This window comes from Engystomops pustulosus, chromosome 7 (assembly GCF_040894005.1).
Source record: "Engystomops pustulosus chromosome 7, aEngPut4.maternal, whole genome shotgun sequence".
Classification (NCBI taxonomy): Eukaryota; Metazoa; Chordata; class Amphibia; order Anura; family Leptodactylidae; genus Engystomops; species Engystomops pustulosus.
The window spans coordinates 10,142,175-10,156,679 of NC_092417.1; the positions used below are offsets into that span (position 1 = coordinate 10,142,175).

The 14,505-nt window shown below is 48.2% G+C and overlaps 2 protein-coding genes across 2 annotated transcripts in view; both read left to right on the forward strand.

Annotated features, from left to right (window-relative positions):
- The first annotated feature begins 736 nt into the window (after window positions 1-736).
- Window positions 737-5,881, forward strand: SSR2 (signal sequence receptor subunit 2). The gene is made up of 6 exons (XM_072114736.1): window positions 737-881; window positions 1,236-1,390; window positions 1,844-1,942; window positions 3,390-3,498; window positions 3,587-3,664; window positions 5,405-5,881. The coding sequence occupies exons 2-6, from the start codon at window positions 1,236-1,238 to the stop codon at window positions 5,513-5,515; spliced, it is 552 nt and encodes a 183-aa protein (XP_071970837.1). The 5' UTR covers window positions 737-881; the 3' UTR covers window positions 5,516-5,881.
- Window positions 5,882-9,307: 3,426 nt separating this feature from the next.
- Window positions 9,308-14,505, forward strand: part of ARHGEF2 (Rho/Rac guanine nucleotide exchange factor 2) — a 113,970-nt gene continuing 108,772 nt past the window's right edge. The window contains exon 1 of the mRNA XM_072114621.1: window positions 9,308-9,439. The gene's annotated coding sequence lies outside the window, so the exon portion shown is untranslated. The remainder of the gene's footprint in view (window positions 9,440-14,505) is intronic.

Below are 14,505 nucleotides of genomic sequence, written 5' to 3' on the forward strand. Positions count from 1 at the left end.
GACTTTTACACCTTTTTACATCACATAAAAAATGAAATAAAAAATTATCAAAATGTCGCACAGACCTCAGAATGGTAGCAATGAAAATGACACCTCACACATCTCCGTGCACCATAGTATGAAAAAGTTATTAGCGTCAGAAGATGGTAAAATTTTTTTTTTCTTTTTTGTACACATTCGTTTCATTTTTGAAAATGTATTAAAACACAATAAAACCTATATAAATTTGGTATCACCGCGATCGCACCGAACCAAAGAATAGAGTAGGCGTGTTATTTTGAGTGCACAGTGAAAGTCGAAAAAACTGAACCCACAAGAACAAATTTTTTTAAAATTTTTCCACATTTGGAATTTATTTTCAGCTACGCAGTACACGGCATGTTAAAATAAATAACATTACGGGAAAGTAAAATTTGTTACGCACAAAATAAGCCCTCACACGTAAAAATGAAAAAGTTATGGATTTTTGAAGTTGGAGAGCGAGAAATGAGCGGAAAAACCCTGTGTCCTTAAGGGCTTAAATGCCTTAAACCATGTGGCGCTAGGAATGACTGTTTTTTTAGGCAATTTTAGACACAATTATGTCACAGTCTGTCAACTCTCCCTATTGTGCCTCCTCTGCTCATGATAGAAACTGCCATACCACATGAAGCCAGAAGGGGGCGTGTGAGGACATACACTCAGTTCCCGCGCTCACCGCTGGTTGGCTCCAGCATGTACTGTCACGTGACTCGCAGCAGCGGCCGTTGACTACATTTCCCATGATGCTCGGGGCCGCAGTACGGCCGGATATCCGCTTTGTCGCTAGTTGACGTGTCCTTCTTGTAATTGTGATCGCGGCGATCCCGGAGCAGCGTCAGTGTGAGCTGGAGACCGGAGCGGTGAGTACTGCGGCAGAGGACACGTGTGTGTACAGGGCCCTAGTACATATATTATAGTATATACTATATAATATACACACATACACAGCGACCCCCATTCATTACTATATACAGCCTGCAGCGCTATAGGAGCCGCGCTCTCACATTACACACGTTACTATTAGCTGTGGTTCCCTCTGGGGTTTCCTGATGGGGGTTGTAGTACCCTACATGTCTGATACACTACATTATCATGCAGAATGATAGCTTTGCCTTAAAGGGATGGTGTATGTTGGCCTGTGATGCCACAGCTGGTGTGTGATGTCATCTCTGGGGTCTGTGTGATGTCACGGCTCGTGTTTTCTCCTCCCGCAGATGAAGACGTTATTCGCAGCGCTGCTCGCCCTCCTGGCGGTCGCCCATTGTGAGGAGGGGGCTCGGTTATTGGCCTCTAAGACCCTGCTGAACAGATACGCCGTGGAGGGGAAGGACCTGACGCTGCAGTATAACATCTACAACGTGGGCTCCAGGTGAGGACTGTATATCTGATCCCAGGAAAGCTGGGTGCTTGTCTTATGGCCCTGTACTATGCAGGTCTTTAGGAAAGCTGGGTCATTAGTTGTCGTCTTGTGTCAGGTTATCGGGGAAGAAGTGATCATCACTATGGCTGCTATTCGTTAATCCATGCGTGTCATTCAGCTTACCCAGGCTCCTGCATGGTCAGGGCTGTATCTCTGCCACACAGGTTCAGAAAGTTGAATCGAGGTGTGAGTGGGTTATCTATTCTCCTAGATCGGCAGCAGCTTGTATAACATTGAGCTGTGGTGCCCATGTTGCTTATCACCCAGCTTTCCCTTACACCTCCTATCAGTGTGTTATAAGTCTCCTACATGTGATATTTCGTATTTTAGACTTACTCCCTGTGTTCTCTAGTGCTGTGTCTTACCTCAATGTGTGCTATAACCTGCACATCTTCTCCCTAGCGCCGCCCTGGATGTGGAGCTCTCAGACGACTCTTTCCCTCCTGAGGATTTTGGTATCGTCTCCGGGATGCTGAATGTGAAATGGGACAGAATCGCCCCGTATCCTTTACTGAACCCCAAATTACTGGAAATCCCTCCAGCCCATCCTCATCTCCCTATGGGTTACTTCCTCAGTAGAGATAAGCGGACCTGATGGTTCAGTTCAGCGTTTGGGTTCGGCCAATTTACATATTGGCGGGCAAACAGCCAATCCGGCAAGTTGATGTCCAAACTAGTCATGGCTATGTGTGATAGCATCGAAGGGAAACTCACAGCTGACCTGAAATGAAGGGGCCGCACACTCCTCCCCGAGAAAATGCTGCAAATAGAAACCAGTCTGAGCTCAACTTCTTACAATACAATGTCCCGTTTGTCATGAATAAAATCAATGCATAATCCAAAGTTCTTTCTATTCCACCAAACTAATAGGAAATAATGAGGATCAATAACTCTGTGGTCACACTATTGCATCTTTCACCATGTTTCCGTGATGAGATACGTCCCAATCTGAAAACAGATGCTTTATGACACTGGATGTGAGCGGACAAGTGCAGGTCACATCGATATTATTTATATTTTATTAAAACCTACTATAAACGTGCTAAAAGTCCGGACACGACACCAGGTGAGTCTGGCCCTGGCCAAAGTTACCTGCACCTGTCCGCTCAAATCTTCCCAGTGTCATAAAGCATCGGTTTTCAGATTGGGACGTATCTCATCACTGACAGCACAAGGCACGTGGTGAAAGTTATTGATCCGCACTATTTCCTATTAGTTGGTGGAATAGAAAGAACTTTTGATGGTGCATTGATTTTCTTCATGGTAAATAGGACATTGGGGGTCATTTGCTAAGGGCCCGATTCGCGTTTTCCCGACGTGTTACCCGAATATTTCCGATGTGCGCCGATTTCCCCTGAATTGCCCCAGGATTTTGGCGCACGCGATCAGATTGCGGCGCATCGGCGCTGGCATGCGTGCGACGGAAATCGGGGGGCGTGGCCGAACGAAAACCTGACGGATTCGGAAAAACCGCCGCATTTAAGACAAAAAAATGTGTCGCGAAAATTACACTTACCTTCACCAGGTATAGGCCAGTGAATTTGAGGGCATTCCAGCGCGCCTCCGGGGAACATCAGCGCAGCAGCGCCACCTGGTGGACGGCGGAGGAACTACCTTAGTGAATCCCGGCCGGACCCGAATCCACCGCAGAGAACGCGCCGCTGGATTGCGAACGGACCGGGTAAGTAAATCTGCCCCATAGTATTGTAAGAAGTTGAGCTCAGACTGATTTCTATTTGTAGCTCTGGCTATGCTTGTCCCCTGGCCATTCATAGCCGTTGCCTGGGGCCGTCAGTTTTCCCTATTGGCTGTTCGGCTGCCAATCCAGAAATGTTGTCAGGTGGCACAACCCAACCCTCATGTGCTCTCCTCTCTACGCCCGAATAATGTGTCACCGGTACCCGCTATTGCCCCCTATTGTTTTCCTTCCTTAACTCCTCATCCATAGAGCCAGCAATGTGTCTCACACTGTGGTGCTGCGCCCCCTGAAGGCCGGATACTTTAACTTCACCTCTGCCACCATCACTTACCTGGCTCAGGAGGGCTCCCAGGTTGTGGTAAGTTGTCACCTCCATATTGTTTAAGGGGTTTGTGTATCTTTCTGTGTGGTCCAGTCCTCACTATATGCTGTGTTTTCTATGACAGGTGGGGTACACCAGCGCCCCCGGACAAGGAGGGATCCTGGCTCAGCGCGAGTTTGATAGACGATTCTCCCCACATTTTGTAAGTGCCTGATGATCTCTAACCAGGGCAGCCATAAGTGCCTGTTCACACCTGTGTCTCAGATGTTGTCATATTTGATGAAAGGGTGTGGGGGGTACTGCACTGTAAGAGATGGGATCTTGCCCTCAGTATAATGGCTCTTAGGCTGCCATGAGGCCACATATCCTTGGGGAGCACTCTTCACCCCTCCCTCCATAGGCAGATGAGCGGCTGCACTGCAGATATGCTAAACTATGGGGCATGACATATACTTTGCGTCTGCTCATCTCAGGAGCCGTAGAAGTCTATGGGGGATGCGATCAGGTTCGAAATCATGCGATCACAGCAAGGTGGCTCGGTGGTTAGCACTACAGCCTTGCAGCGCTGGGGTCATGGGTTCTAGTCCCAGGGTCAACATCTGCAAGGAGTTTGTATGTTCTCTCTGCAATTGTATGGGTTTCCTCCGGGTACTCTGGTTTCCTCTGACAACGCAAATTATACTGGTAAGTGATTAGATTGTGAGCCCCATATGGGACAGGGACCTATCTGGCAGCTCTGTGCAGCGCTACAGAATCTGTAGGCGCTATACAGATAAAGGAATTATTATTATTATTAATTACTGCTCCCAGAACGGCCGTGTGAATGTACTGTAAGGATCAGGTTCGCTGTCATGGGATGAATTCATCTTGGCCTTGAGAAAAGTCTGATATCTGCTTCATTCCAGTCTCTGATAGATGTTTATACATGTGTATTAGGGAGGGGGTGGATAAAAAGCTGCTATGTCATGGCCCCCTTAGCAGTGTAGCGTAGAAGCAAATGTCAGGAGTCCTGATGACCTCTGTGTGTCATGTCACTGAGAGCTGTGGCCCGATGATCCCTATTGCACCTTCTGGAAGGCCACACATCTGGTGCTATACCGCTGCGCCTATGAGGAGAGATTTAACCCTATAACGCACATATATACTACACAATCCCAAACCTGTTGGATGTCCTCATCACAAAATAGGGAAATATAAAAATTCTGCTTCCTTATGGTCATTGCTGTAAGACGAATAATTACTCCTGTAGTGATCGCTGGGTCGTACGTCTTGCAAAATGTAACCGCACCCTCAGCGCGTCTTCCAATAGCGCGGCGCTTTACGCAGGTCCGTGCAGCGCAGTATGACGGAGGTCAGAACGTGGGATACAAAGGGTTAAGGGACCATAACATGAGTTATCAGTGTACGTGTGATACCGGTATTGGGAGGGCGCAGGTCTCCCCCCTCGCTCACCAGACGCGGGTAACAAGAGAATTATCAGCCGGATGAAATCTCTCCAGATAAAACGGATAAACATAAGAGAGCGGGTGACGCCAGCCGCTGGTGTATCTAGAGGTAGGTGATCGGCACGTGCTACGTACCTGTGTTATAGCTACTGCTTCTACTTGGAAATACTTATCTTTTTAACTGTTTCAGGCTCAGCTTTTCCCCACAGCAACTTATACAATGAACGCTGAGCTCTGATTGGTTTCCAAAATAATGTGGTTACAGCTCTGCTCCCGGGGGGCAGTCACACAATTCTGCAGCTGGAGAGAGAGAGAGATCACAACATTCATAAAATAATAATCTCATAACATCTCCCGTATCAGGATAATATGAATATTAATTTCCAGAAGAGACATGTGCTCCCTCCCCCTGGAACTTGGGGGCGCTGCTGCGCGTGCACGTCACATGCCGGGCATCGGCATAATTGTTAACACTTTGTATCCTCTCTCACCCGTAGCTGGACTGGGCCGCCTTCGGAGTGATGACTCTGCCCTCCATCGGCATCCCCCTCCTCCTCTGGTATTCAAGCAAGAGAAAATACGACACCCCGAAACCCAAGAAGAACTGAGGCTCCGCCCCTGACCCCACATTCAGGACTTGCTGAGACTGCACCCCCCTCCCGCTGCCTTCTCCAGGGAACCCCATGTACAGCCGGCTCTGCCCAGACCTGCTGCCATCTACCCTCCATCAGGGGGCGCTCCAGGACCTAATTTATATTGGGGTGATTCTTCAGATGCAACAAAACACCATTTTAGGTTTTTTTTTCTATTTTTGGGGTCACCCCCAGTGTTGGGTGCTAAAGCCGTCTACCTGCTGCGTCCTGACAGTACAGAGAGCGAGGGGCAGGGGGCGCTATCGAGCACCGGGCTGCCCCACGTATTCCCACACATTTTGGAACAGAAGAGGGTTTTCTAATAAAAGTGGAATAAAAGTCTGGTGTGTGATGACTTGTATGAGGGGCGCGTCTGTATCCTGACACTGCTGCGCTCTGCACTTGTTTCAGTGCGTCGGACCCTTGTTAAAATTTTTTTTTTAATCTTTATAGACTGCAGGGCAGATGTTACCAATCAAACTGGCCAGTGTCCCTGGAGACGTGTAATTATACCTTTACGTATATTGTTAGTAGCAGCAGGACTGTGATATATGGATTTGTATTCCAGGATTGTAGCTAGGTTTGAAGCACAGAGGTGTGTAAGAGAGGGGGGGGACGACGACGACGACGTACAGCAGTGTAGGGAGGGGATCCAACACACCAGTGCACCTGACAATACCTGCTACAATCCTGGAATAATAATTATATTTCACAGTCCTCCTGTTACTAATTACCCATCTCTCCGAACAATGGCTGCAGAGGGCACAGCAGTGTGAGAACAGTCCTGCTGCTACAACCACAATGGTATGATTACACATCTCTCCTGGAGACCGTACCTAACCCTGCCTGCAGAGAGAACAGCTGTGTGAGGACAGGTCATCAGTACAATCCTGAAATATAAATCTATTACACAGTCCTGCTGCTACTAACAACATACACATAAGTCTGATTACACATCTCCAGGTACGTTATAATACTAGCTGTGGAGCACAGCGCAAAGCTGTGTGAGGCTTGCACCTGGAGAAGCTACAATTCTGGAATATAAATCCACATATCACAGTCCTGCTTCTACTAACAACATACACAAACTTATGATTACAGATTCCTCTATAAGAGCTGTAAAACAGCACCTTAGGGTGCCCTCCTGGTTCCTGCACATGGGGGTCAGTGTTGTGCTCCTGTACCGCGCAGGGGGTCGACGGGGCGCTCCTGTACCACGCAGGGGGTCAGCAGGGCGCTCCTGCACCGCGCAGGGGGTCCGTCAGGGCGCTCCTGCACCGCGCAGGGGGTCGGCGGGGCGCTCCTGTACCGCGCAGGGGGTTCGGCGGGGCGCTCCTGTACCGCGCAGGGGGTTCGGCGGGGCGCTCCTGTACCGCGCAGGGGGTTCGGCGGGGCGCTCCTGTACCGCGCAGGGGGTTCGGCGGGGCGCTCCTGTACCGCGCAGGGGGTTCGGCGGGGCGCTCCTGTACCGCGCAGGGGGTTCGGCGGGGCGCTCCTGTACCGCGCAGGGGGTTCGGCGGGGCGCTCCTGTACCGCGCAGGGGGTTCGGCGGGGCGCTCCTGTACCGCGCAGGGGGTTCGGCGGGGCGCTCCTGTACCGCGCAGGGGGTTCGGCGGGGCGCTCCTGTACCGCGCAGGGGGTTCGGCGGGGCGCTCCTGTACCGCGCAGGGGGTTCGGCGGGGCGCTCCTGTACCGCGCAGGGGGTTCGGCGGGGCGCTCCTGTACCGCGCAGGGGGTTCGGCGGGGCGCTCCTGTACCGCGCAGGGGGTTCGGCGGGGCGCTCCTGTACCGCGCAGGGGGTTCGGCGGGGCGCTCCTGTACCGCGCAGGGGGTTCGGCGGGGCGCTCCTGTACCGCGCAGGGGGTTCGGCGGGGCGCTCCTGTACCGCGCAGGGGGTTCGGCGGGGCGCTCCTGTACCGCGCAGGGGGTTCGGCGGGGCGCTCCTGTACCGCGCAGGGGGTTCGGCGGGGCGCTCCTGTACCGCGCAGGGGGTTCGGCGGGGCGCTCCTGTACCGCGCAGGGGGTTCGGCGGGGCGCTCCTGTACCGCGCAGGGGGTTCGGCGGGGCGCTCCTGTACCGCGCAGGGGGTTCGGCGGGGCGCTCCTGTACCGCGCAGGGGGTCGGCGGGGCGCTCCTGTACCGCGCAGGGGGTTCGGCGGGGCGCTCCTGTACTGCGCATGGCACTGCCAATTATGAGCCTAAATTTTTTTACAAAATTGCATGAAAAGTTTTAAAGCTCAGCCTCAGGGGAGTTAAAGGGGTTGTCCACCACAGCCGCCCATCCTGATGTTAGGGTAGGGCAGTGGTGGCGAACCTATGGCACGGGTGCCAGAGGTGGCACTCGGAGCCATTTCTGTGGGCACTCAGACCATCGCCCCAGGACAGAGTTAGCCAAATAGGACCAGATCCACCAAAACTTCCTGCAGTCCCAGGAAACTGAAGAGATGCTGCTCTCAGCGCTATTTTAAAGCGACACTTCATTAGCCGTTAGGAATTGCAGGAATGGTGAGAAGGTGCTGACAGAACTGCAATATCTTTGGAGGTCATCCTGCTGGACCCAACATTCTTCCTCTACTGAGAGACCCTGTAGAGAAGCTACAATGATGTCTGAATTTGCCCTCCTTCTTTGAAGTGTATTGGTTGCCTCAGGGGGCCGATACGATTGAAAGATTTGGAAGAACAGGGAGCAATAAGTTACTGCCATGTTGGCACTTCATGGTAAATAAGTGGATTTTGGTTGTAGTTTGGGCACTTTGTCTCCAAAAGGTTTGCCATCACTGGGGTAGGGGATAAGTGCGAGGGGGACCCTGGACCATTGGCAGCACTGGATGGGGCGCCAGTGCCCCCTGTGGGTTGTGATATGTTGGTGACACGGGAGGAATCTCTGGTGGGTGATAAAACTGCTGTCAGTCAGAAGTGACACAATGCGCTGTGTGTGCCCGAGCCCACGGATGTTACACGGACGTATTATTCTCCGGCCACGCACAGCGACACGTGACATCTCATCAGACATTGTACTGCTGACTGTCTCCACCGGTGACATCACACCACCAGGGGGCGCCAGGACTCCAGCAATGAAAGGGTGACATTATGGAGTGTGTCCTCCCGGCTAGAGTTCTGCTTTTTATCTCAGGTTTTGCAGTTAATGAATAGAATTCTAGAATTACAGTGAAGACTGACACAGAGCATGCTGTGTATAGCAGGGCACATGTTTCCCATTCAGGGTCTTTGGAAAGTTGGATGGTGCCCCTATGGGCAGTGACCATTATACGGGCAGAGCAGTTTGATGACAGTCGCCCTGTGGCTTTCTGGGTGCAGGGAAAGCTGGGGTACGATTCCCTACTGGCGCCGCAATGGCTAACACAGTCCTGGATATGAACACAATGCGAGAGCTTGCAGTGTAGACTGACACTAGACAATGTAATGCAGAGTTATGTAACATTCAGGGTCAGCAGAAAGTTGGGTAAAGTTTCCGGGCCCCAAAGTTCTAGGGTCACCTCTCAGAATACACCAATATGCGTAGCCCCCTTAAGGATGATGGTGTGGATACTATTGCTACCCCTGCACTCCCCTCTGGCTCCACCCCCTGTTAGAATCCTACAGTTTCTTTTTCTGGAGTTGCCCTTTAAGGGATTGTCCGTCAGATTGTCAGCTCCAGGGTTACAGTGTGTGAATCAGTGCGGAGCTGTGACTCCAACCTGAGGCGGAGGAGGAGGGGGAGAGGAGGCAGCAGGGAGTGGTGGAGGAGGGAGCAGGGAGGATAGTCCCTACAGGCACACACATTACTGCGAGCCGCTGCTAGGAATACATCAGCACCCAACACTAAGGGGCACCCCGGGGTCTCTAATGTGACACCCATCACATAGGACAGAACTGGAAGTGACCGGGATACCGCCAGGGGTGAGTCACTACAAGAGTGCAAGCTCTTCTGCCAAATCCTGCATTATAGGGAAGTGACAGGGCTGCGCTCTCTGGATCAGAGTCTACAAGATGTGACTAGTCACTAGTATGGATGAGAGATTGTCAGCTCTGAGGCCAAGTTGCTTGTTACATCCCCTTTAAATTGATCCCTGGGAACTTTGAGGAATCTTCTTCCCTTCCTACAGAAGTTATTCACTAGTACTAACTGCTAGACTATGCAGAGACTTGTAGTCGTAGTCAGGCAGCCTGCTCTGTGATGGGGAAACAGACCCCCCTGGAGCGGGATCTCCAACCTCAACTGTATTTCCTGAGAACCAGACTTAGGGGGCGCCGTAGGTGGTCATAAAGGGGTCCCCCAGGCTGTGCAGGACCCCAATGCTTCTACCTGTATATTCTCATCTACCTAACAGTCATGTATATGGCGGTATAATAGGGGTCACGTTCCATGTATATGTTGGTATAATAGAGGTCAGGTATCCCATATATGTTGATATACTAGGGGTAACTTACCAAGTATATGGCAGTATAATAAGGGGTAACTTACCAAGTATATGGCAGCATAATAAGGGGTAACTTACCAAGTATATGGCAGTATAATAAGGGGTAACTTACCAAGTAAATGGCAGTATAATAAGGGGTAACTTACCAAGTATATGGCAGTATAATAAGGGGTAACTTACCAAGTATATGGCAGCATAATAAGGGGTAACTTACCAAGTATATGGCAGTATAATAAGGGGTAACTTACCAAGTATATGGCAGTATAATAAGGGGTAACTTACTATGTATATGGCAGTATAATAAGGGGTAACTTACCAAGTAAATGGCAGTATAATAAGGGGTAACTTACTATGTATATGGCAGTATAATAAGGGGTAACTTACCAAGTATATGGCAGTATAATAAGGGGTAACTTACTATGTATATGGTAGTATAATAAGGGGTAACTTACTATGTATATGGCAGTATAATAGCATCACACATCATGTCTTTGGCAGTATAATAAGGGCCATGGAGCGTGTATTTTGTGGTATAATAAGGAGCCACATGTTGTGTATATGGCGGTATAAGAAGGGTCACGTTTCATGTATATGATGGTAAAATAGTGGTCACATATCATGTATATAGTGGTATAGTAAGGGGTAGTGCACTACGTATATAGTGATATAATAGCAGTATAATAAGGGGTAGTGTACAATGTATATAGCGGTATAATAGTAGTATAATAAGGGGTAGTGTACCATCTATATAGTGGTATAATAGCGGTCACATATCATGTATATGGCGGTATAATAAGGGGCCACGTATCACGTATATGACGGAATAATTGAGGGTCATTTATCACATCTATGATGGTATAGTAAGGGGCCACGTATTATATATTTATGGTATAATATAGAGACACCTATCATGTATATGGTGGAATAATCGGGAGTCATGTATACAGTGGTATAATAAGGGTCACACATAACGTTCTTAAAGGGATAATTCTCCACTGTGGGGGACAGGTCAGTAGCCCCGGTTACCACTGGGATTATAGGCGAGGTAGGTGACAGGTTGGACCAGGTCGTAGAGGCTTCTGTTTGCCTAGTCACAGGTGTTCCAGTAATATGAGCCGTCCCTTTAAGTGCCTGCATGGGCTGATCAGTAACCAGAGGTGGCGGGATTGTTAGAAAGCGTCTCCTGCGTCTTGTTTGCTTTGCATCCATTGTTTTTACTGTTTTCCCATGTAATGCCTTTAACCATGGGCGTCCCGGGTCACAAGAGGGGGACATGGACCCAGTAGAAGCGGTTATTGGGGCACTACAAGTCCCAGCGTTAAAAATGTAAAGGGCATGTCCATACACCAATGAGATTGTTGTGTCCAGTGTGACGACCCTCCATGAGACACAAGGAGAAGAGACTTTATATAAGAATTTATAAAAATCCCTATAATTCAGTCATAATGTGGGAGGGGTTTAATTTCATTATCTTTCAGCCAATAACAAGGGATCGTCGCCTTAAAGGGGAACCACATCTACTCTGCCTCGCTCTATCGACGTTTTTTTTCAGACATTGTATTATGTATCACAAAAACATGGTTCCTTTCTCACAGAAACAGCGCCACAGCGGCTCTGAGGTTGTATCTGGTACTGCAGCTCACGTGGTGCCGCAGTGTAATACCGCACACAGCCTGTAGTAATGTGTGTCGCTGTTTAGTAAAAAGTGCAGCCATGTTTTTGTAATCTGTCATGAGACAGACATTTTATTGAGACGTCTCATGTGTTACTTGGAGACGTGACGAGCTGCTCTTAAAATTGGATTATAACCCGTTAATGTGGTGGTGGACGTCACAGGGGCGGGTGTAGGGGCCCTTTTATGGGTCCCGCATACTTCTTAGATTAGTTACATACATAGACTAGAGGCCGCCATCTTGTCAGGCCTAGCTGTAAGAAGCAGCCTTGTATCCCAGTACATTGTTCAATAAACTTTATTTACACAGTCATGGACAATCCCTCGAAGCGGCCATTATTATAGTGTTGTGTGGAGACGTGGCCGGCACATGAGCTGATTCATAGGTTACACGCCCTGCCCATGGCAGCCCGAGGTTGATCCAAGATCACTGCTATCTCTCTCCGGTTGCCATGGACTGGAGATTAGGAGGGAAGCCGGGCGGATAGACGCAGTGACATACAGCACAGTCTTCAAGTACAGGACGGGCGGGCCCCGGCGTGGAGTGGTCCCGGGCCAGGACTCCAGTGTTTGTGCTCTGGGTGTGCGCCACTTGACTCATAAGTGGCACAAATAGCGCAGCGCTGAGGGCCCTCGTCACTAGGAGCTGATAAGCAAAGACGGCGGCGGGTGCCATCAAGTCTGATCCTCCAGAGTCCATGTACATCGCCTCAGCGTTTTTGGACCAAAATCTTTACATTTCTTAAATTTTCATAAAGTTGTTATGATTTTTCACCACAAATTGACAACTAGGTGGCGCCATTTCATTGGAAACTATGATGTAATTGAGCAAACCCCTTCAATGGTGCTCTGCTATATGGTTATTTAGTTATATCTGGTACTGGGAAAGCTGGATGAATGAATGACGTCTCTGTGTATTGATTTTTCATCACAAAGTGATCACTAGGTGGCGCTGTTTAATTGGAATCTATGATGTAATTGAGCAAACCCCTTCAATGAAGCTCTGCTATATGGTTATTTAGTTTTATCTGCTACTGGGAAAGTTGGGTGACTGCATGACGTCTCTGTGGATTTTTCATCACCAAGTGATCACTAGGTGGCGCTGTTTCATTGGAATCTATGATGTTATTGAGCAATCCAGTACAATGAAGCTTTGTTATATGGTTATTTAGTTATGTCTGGTCCTGGGAAAGCTGGGTGACTGAACGGCATCACTGTGTAATGATTTTTCATCAGAAATTGAGCACTAGATGACACAGTTTTTTTTATTTGATTGTATGAAAAAAGGTGTGAAAATTGGAGTAACTGAGTCACCCTCTACAATGAGGTTCTTTCATATAGTTTTTTTTGTTTATCTGGTACTGGGAAAGCTGGGTGACTCCATGGCGTCACTGTGTAATGACTCTGAGAGTGACCAGTAAGTGGCGCTTTATCAATAGAATCTACAATTTAATGGGTTCAATCTCTAGTACAAAGTTCTGCCATATAGTTATCTAGGATATATGGTACTGGGAAAGCTGGGTGGCTGTATGGCGTCACTGTCTAATGATTTTTCATCATGTATTGACCATAAGGTGGAGCTGTTTTTATTGGAATCTATGATGTAATTTAGCAATCCTCTACAATGAAGCTCTGCTTTATGGTTATTTAGTTATATCTGGTCCTGGGAAAGCTGGGTGACTGCACAGCATCAGCGTGTGATGTTTTTTCATCATATATTGACCACCAGGTGTTGCTGTTTTTGTTGAGTTGTATAAAAATAAGTGTGAAAATTGTCCTCTACAATAAAGCTTTGCTATCCTGTGAATCCTAGAATTTATGATTTAATTCAGTCTCTACAATGAAGTTCTGTTATACAGTTATTTAGTTATATCTGGTACAGGGAAAGCTGGGTGACTGCATGGTGTCATTGGGTACTGATTTTTCATCATATATTTACCACACATTGGAGCTGTTTGTATTGAAATCTATGAGAATAGGTCAGAAAACAGTAGACTCATCTTCTACCATAAAGTTCTATAATAGGGTTAGATAGTTATATCTGGTACTGGAAAAGTTGGGTGACTGCATAGCATTATAGTGCAATTATAGAGCAACAAAGTGGTGCTGCTTTGCTTGATAAATAAGTCAGGGAATACAAGTCTTTGAAGTTCTATGTAGTTATTAGGTAATATCTGCCACTGGGAAAGCTGGGTGATGATCAATATGGCTGCTATTACAGTTACCACTCAGCTTTCCTGGAATCCTGAAGGACAGGTCAATCACCCTACTCACGTTGAGCACTGTGCTTTTTTATGAACTGGATAACGAGGGTGACTATATGAAATGCAGCTTCTTGGGGTGATGATTTTTCCTTATAACTTGGCCTCTAGGTGGCGCTGTTTCATTGTTGCCTATGGAAATATGTTAGAAAATGTTTCTATTTAGTTCTACTCTGTGGTAATTTAGCTATATCTGGTACTGGGAAAGCTGGGTGCCTGCAAGGCATCATTATGCAATGATTTTTCATCATTTATTGACCACTAGGTGGTGCTGTTTTTAATACTCTGTGGTAATTTAGTTATATCTGGTACTGGGAAAGCTGAGTAACTAAATAATCTAAACAATCCTGAATAGCAAAGTGACCATATAGATATATGGGGTTAGTGATACACATCTGGGAAAGCTGGGTATCTGAAACACAGTCACCCAGCTCTCCCGTTATAATATATTATAAATGTGAGAAATATTCCGGATCAGGTGATGCTCCGCCCCTGTCTCAGATTTGTGAAATTTACCGGATTTATAAGAAATTAATGAGAGAAGTATTTGGGGATTAGCGTCGCTTTAAGAAGATTTCAGCATTTCTGACCCGGGATAATTGGCCAATTAGT

Bases quoted from the DNA above. Each gene is read 5' to 3' on its own strand.
- SSR2 (XM_072114736.1), top strand. From the start codon at position 1,236: ATGAAGACGTTATTCGCAGCGCTGCTCGCCCTCCTGGCGGTCGCCCAT. The intron at 1,943-3,389 runs GTATCCTTTACT...CCTCATCCATAG, and splicing joins AAATGGGACAGAATCGCCCC to AGCCAGCAATGTGTCTCACA. The intron at 3,499-3,586 runs GTAAGTTGTCAC...TTTCTATGACAG, and splicing joins AGGAGGGCTCCCAGGTTGTG to GTGGGGTACACCAGCGCCCC.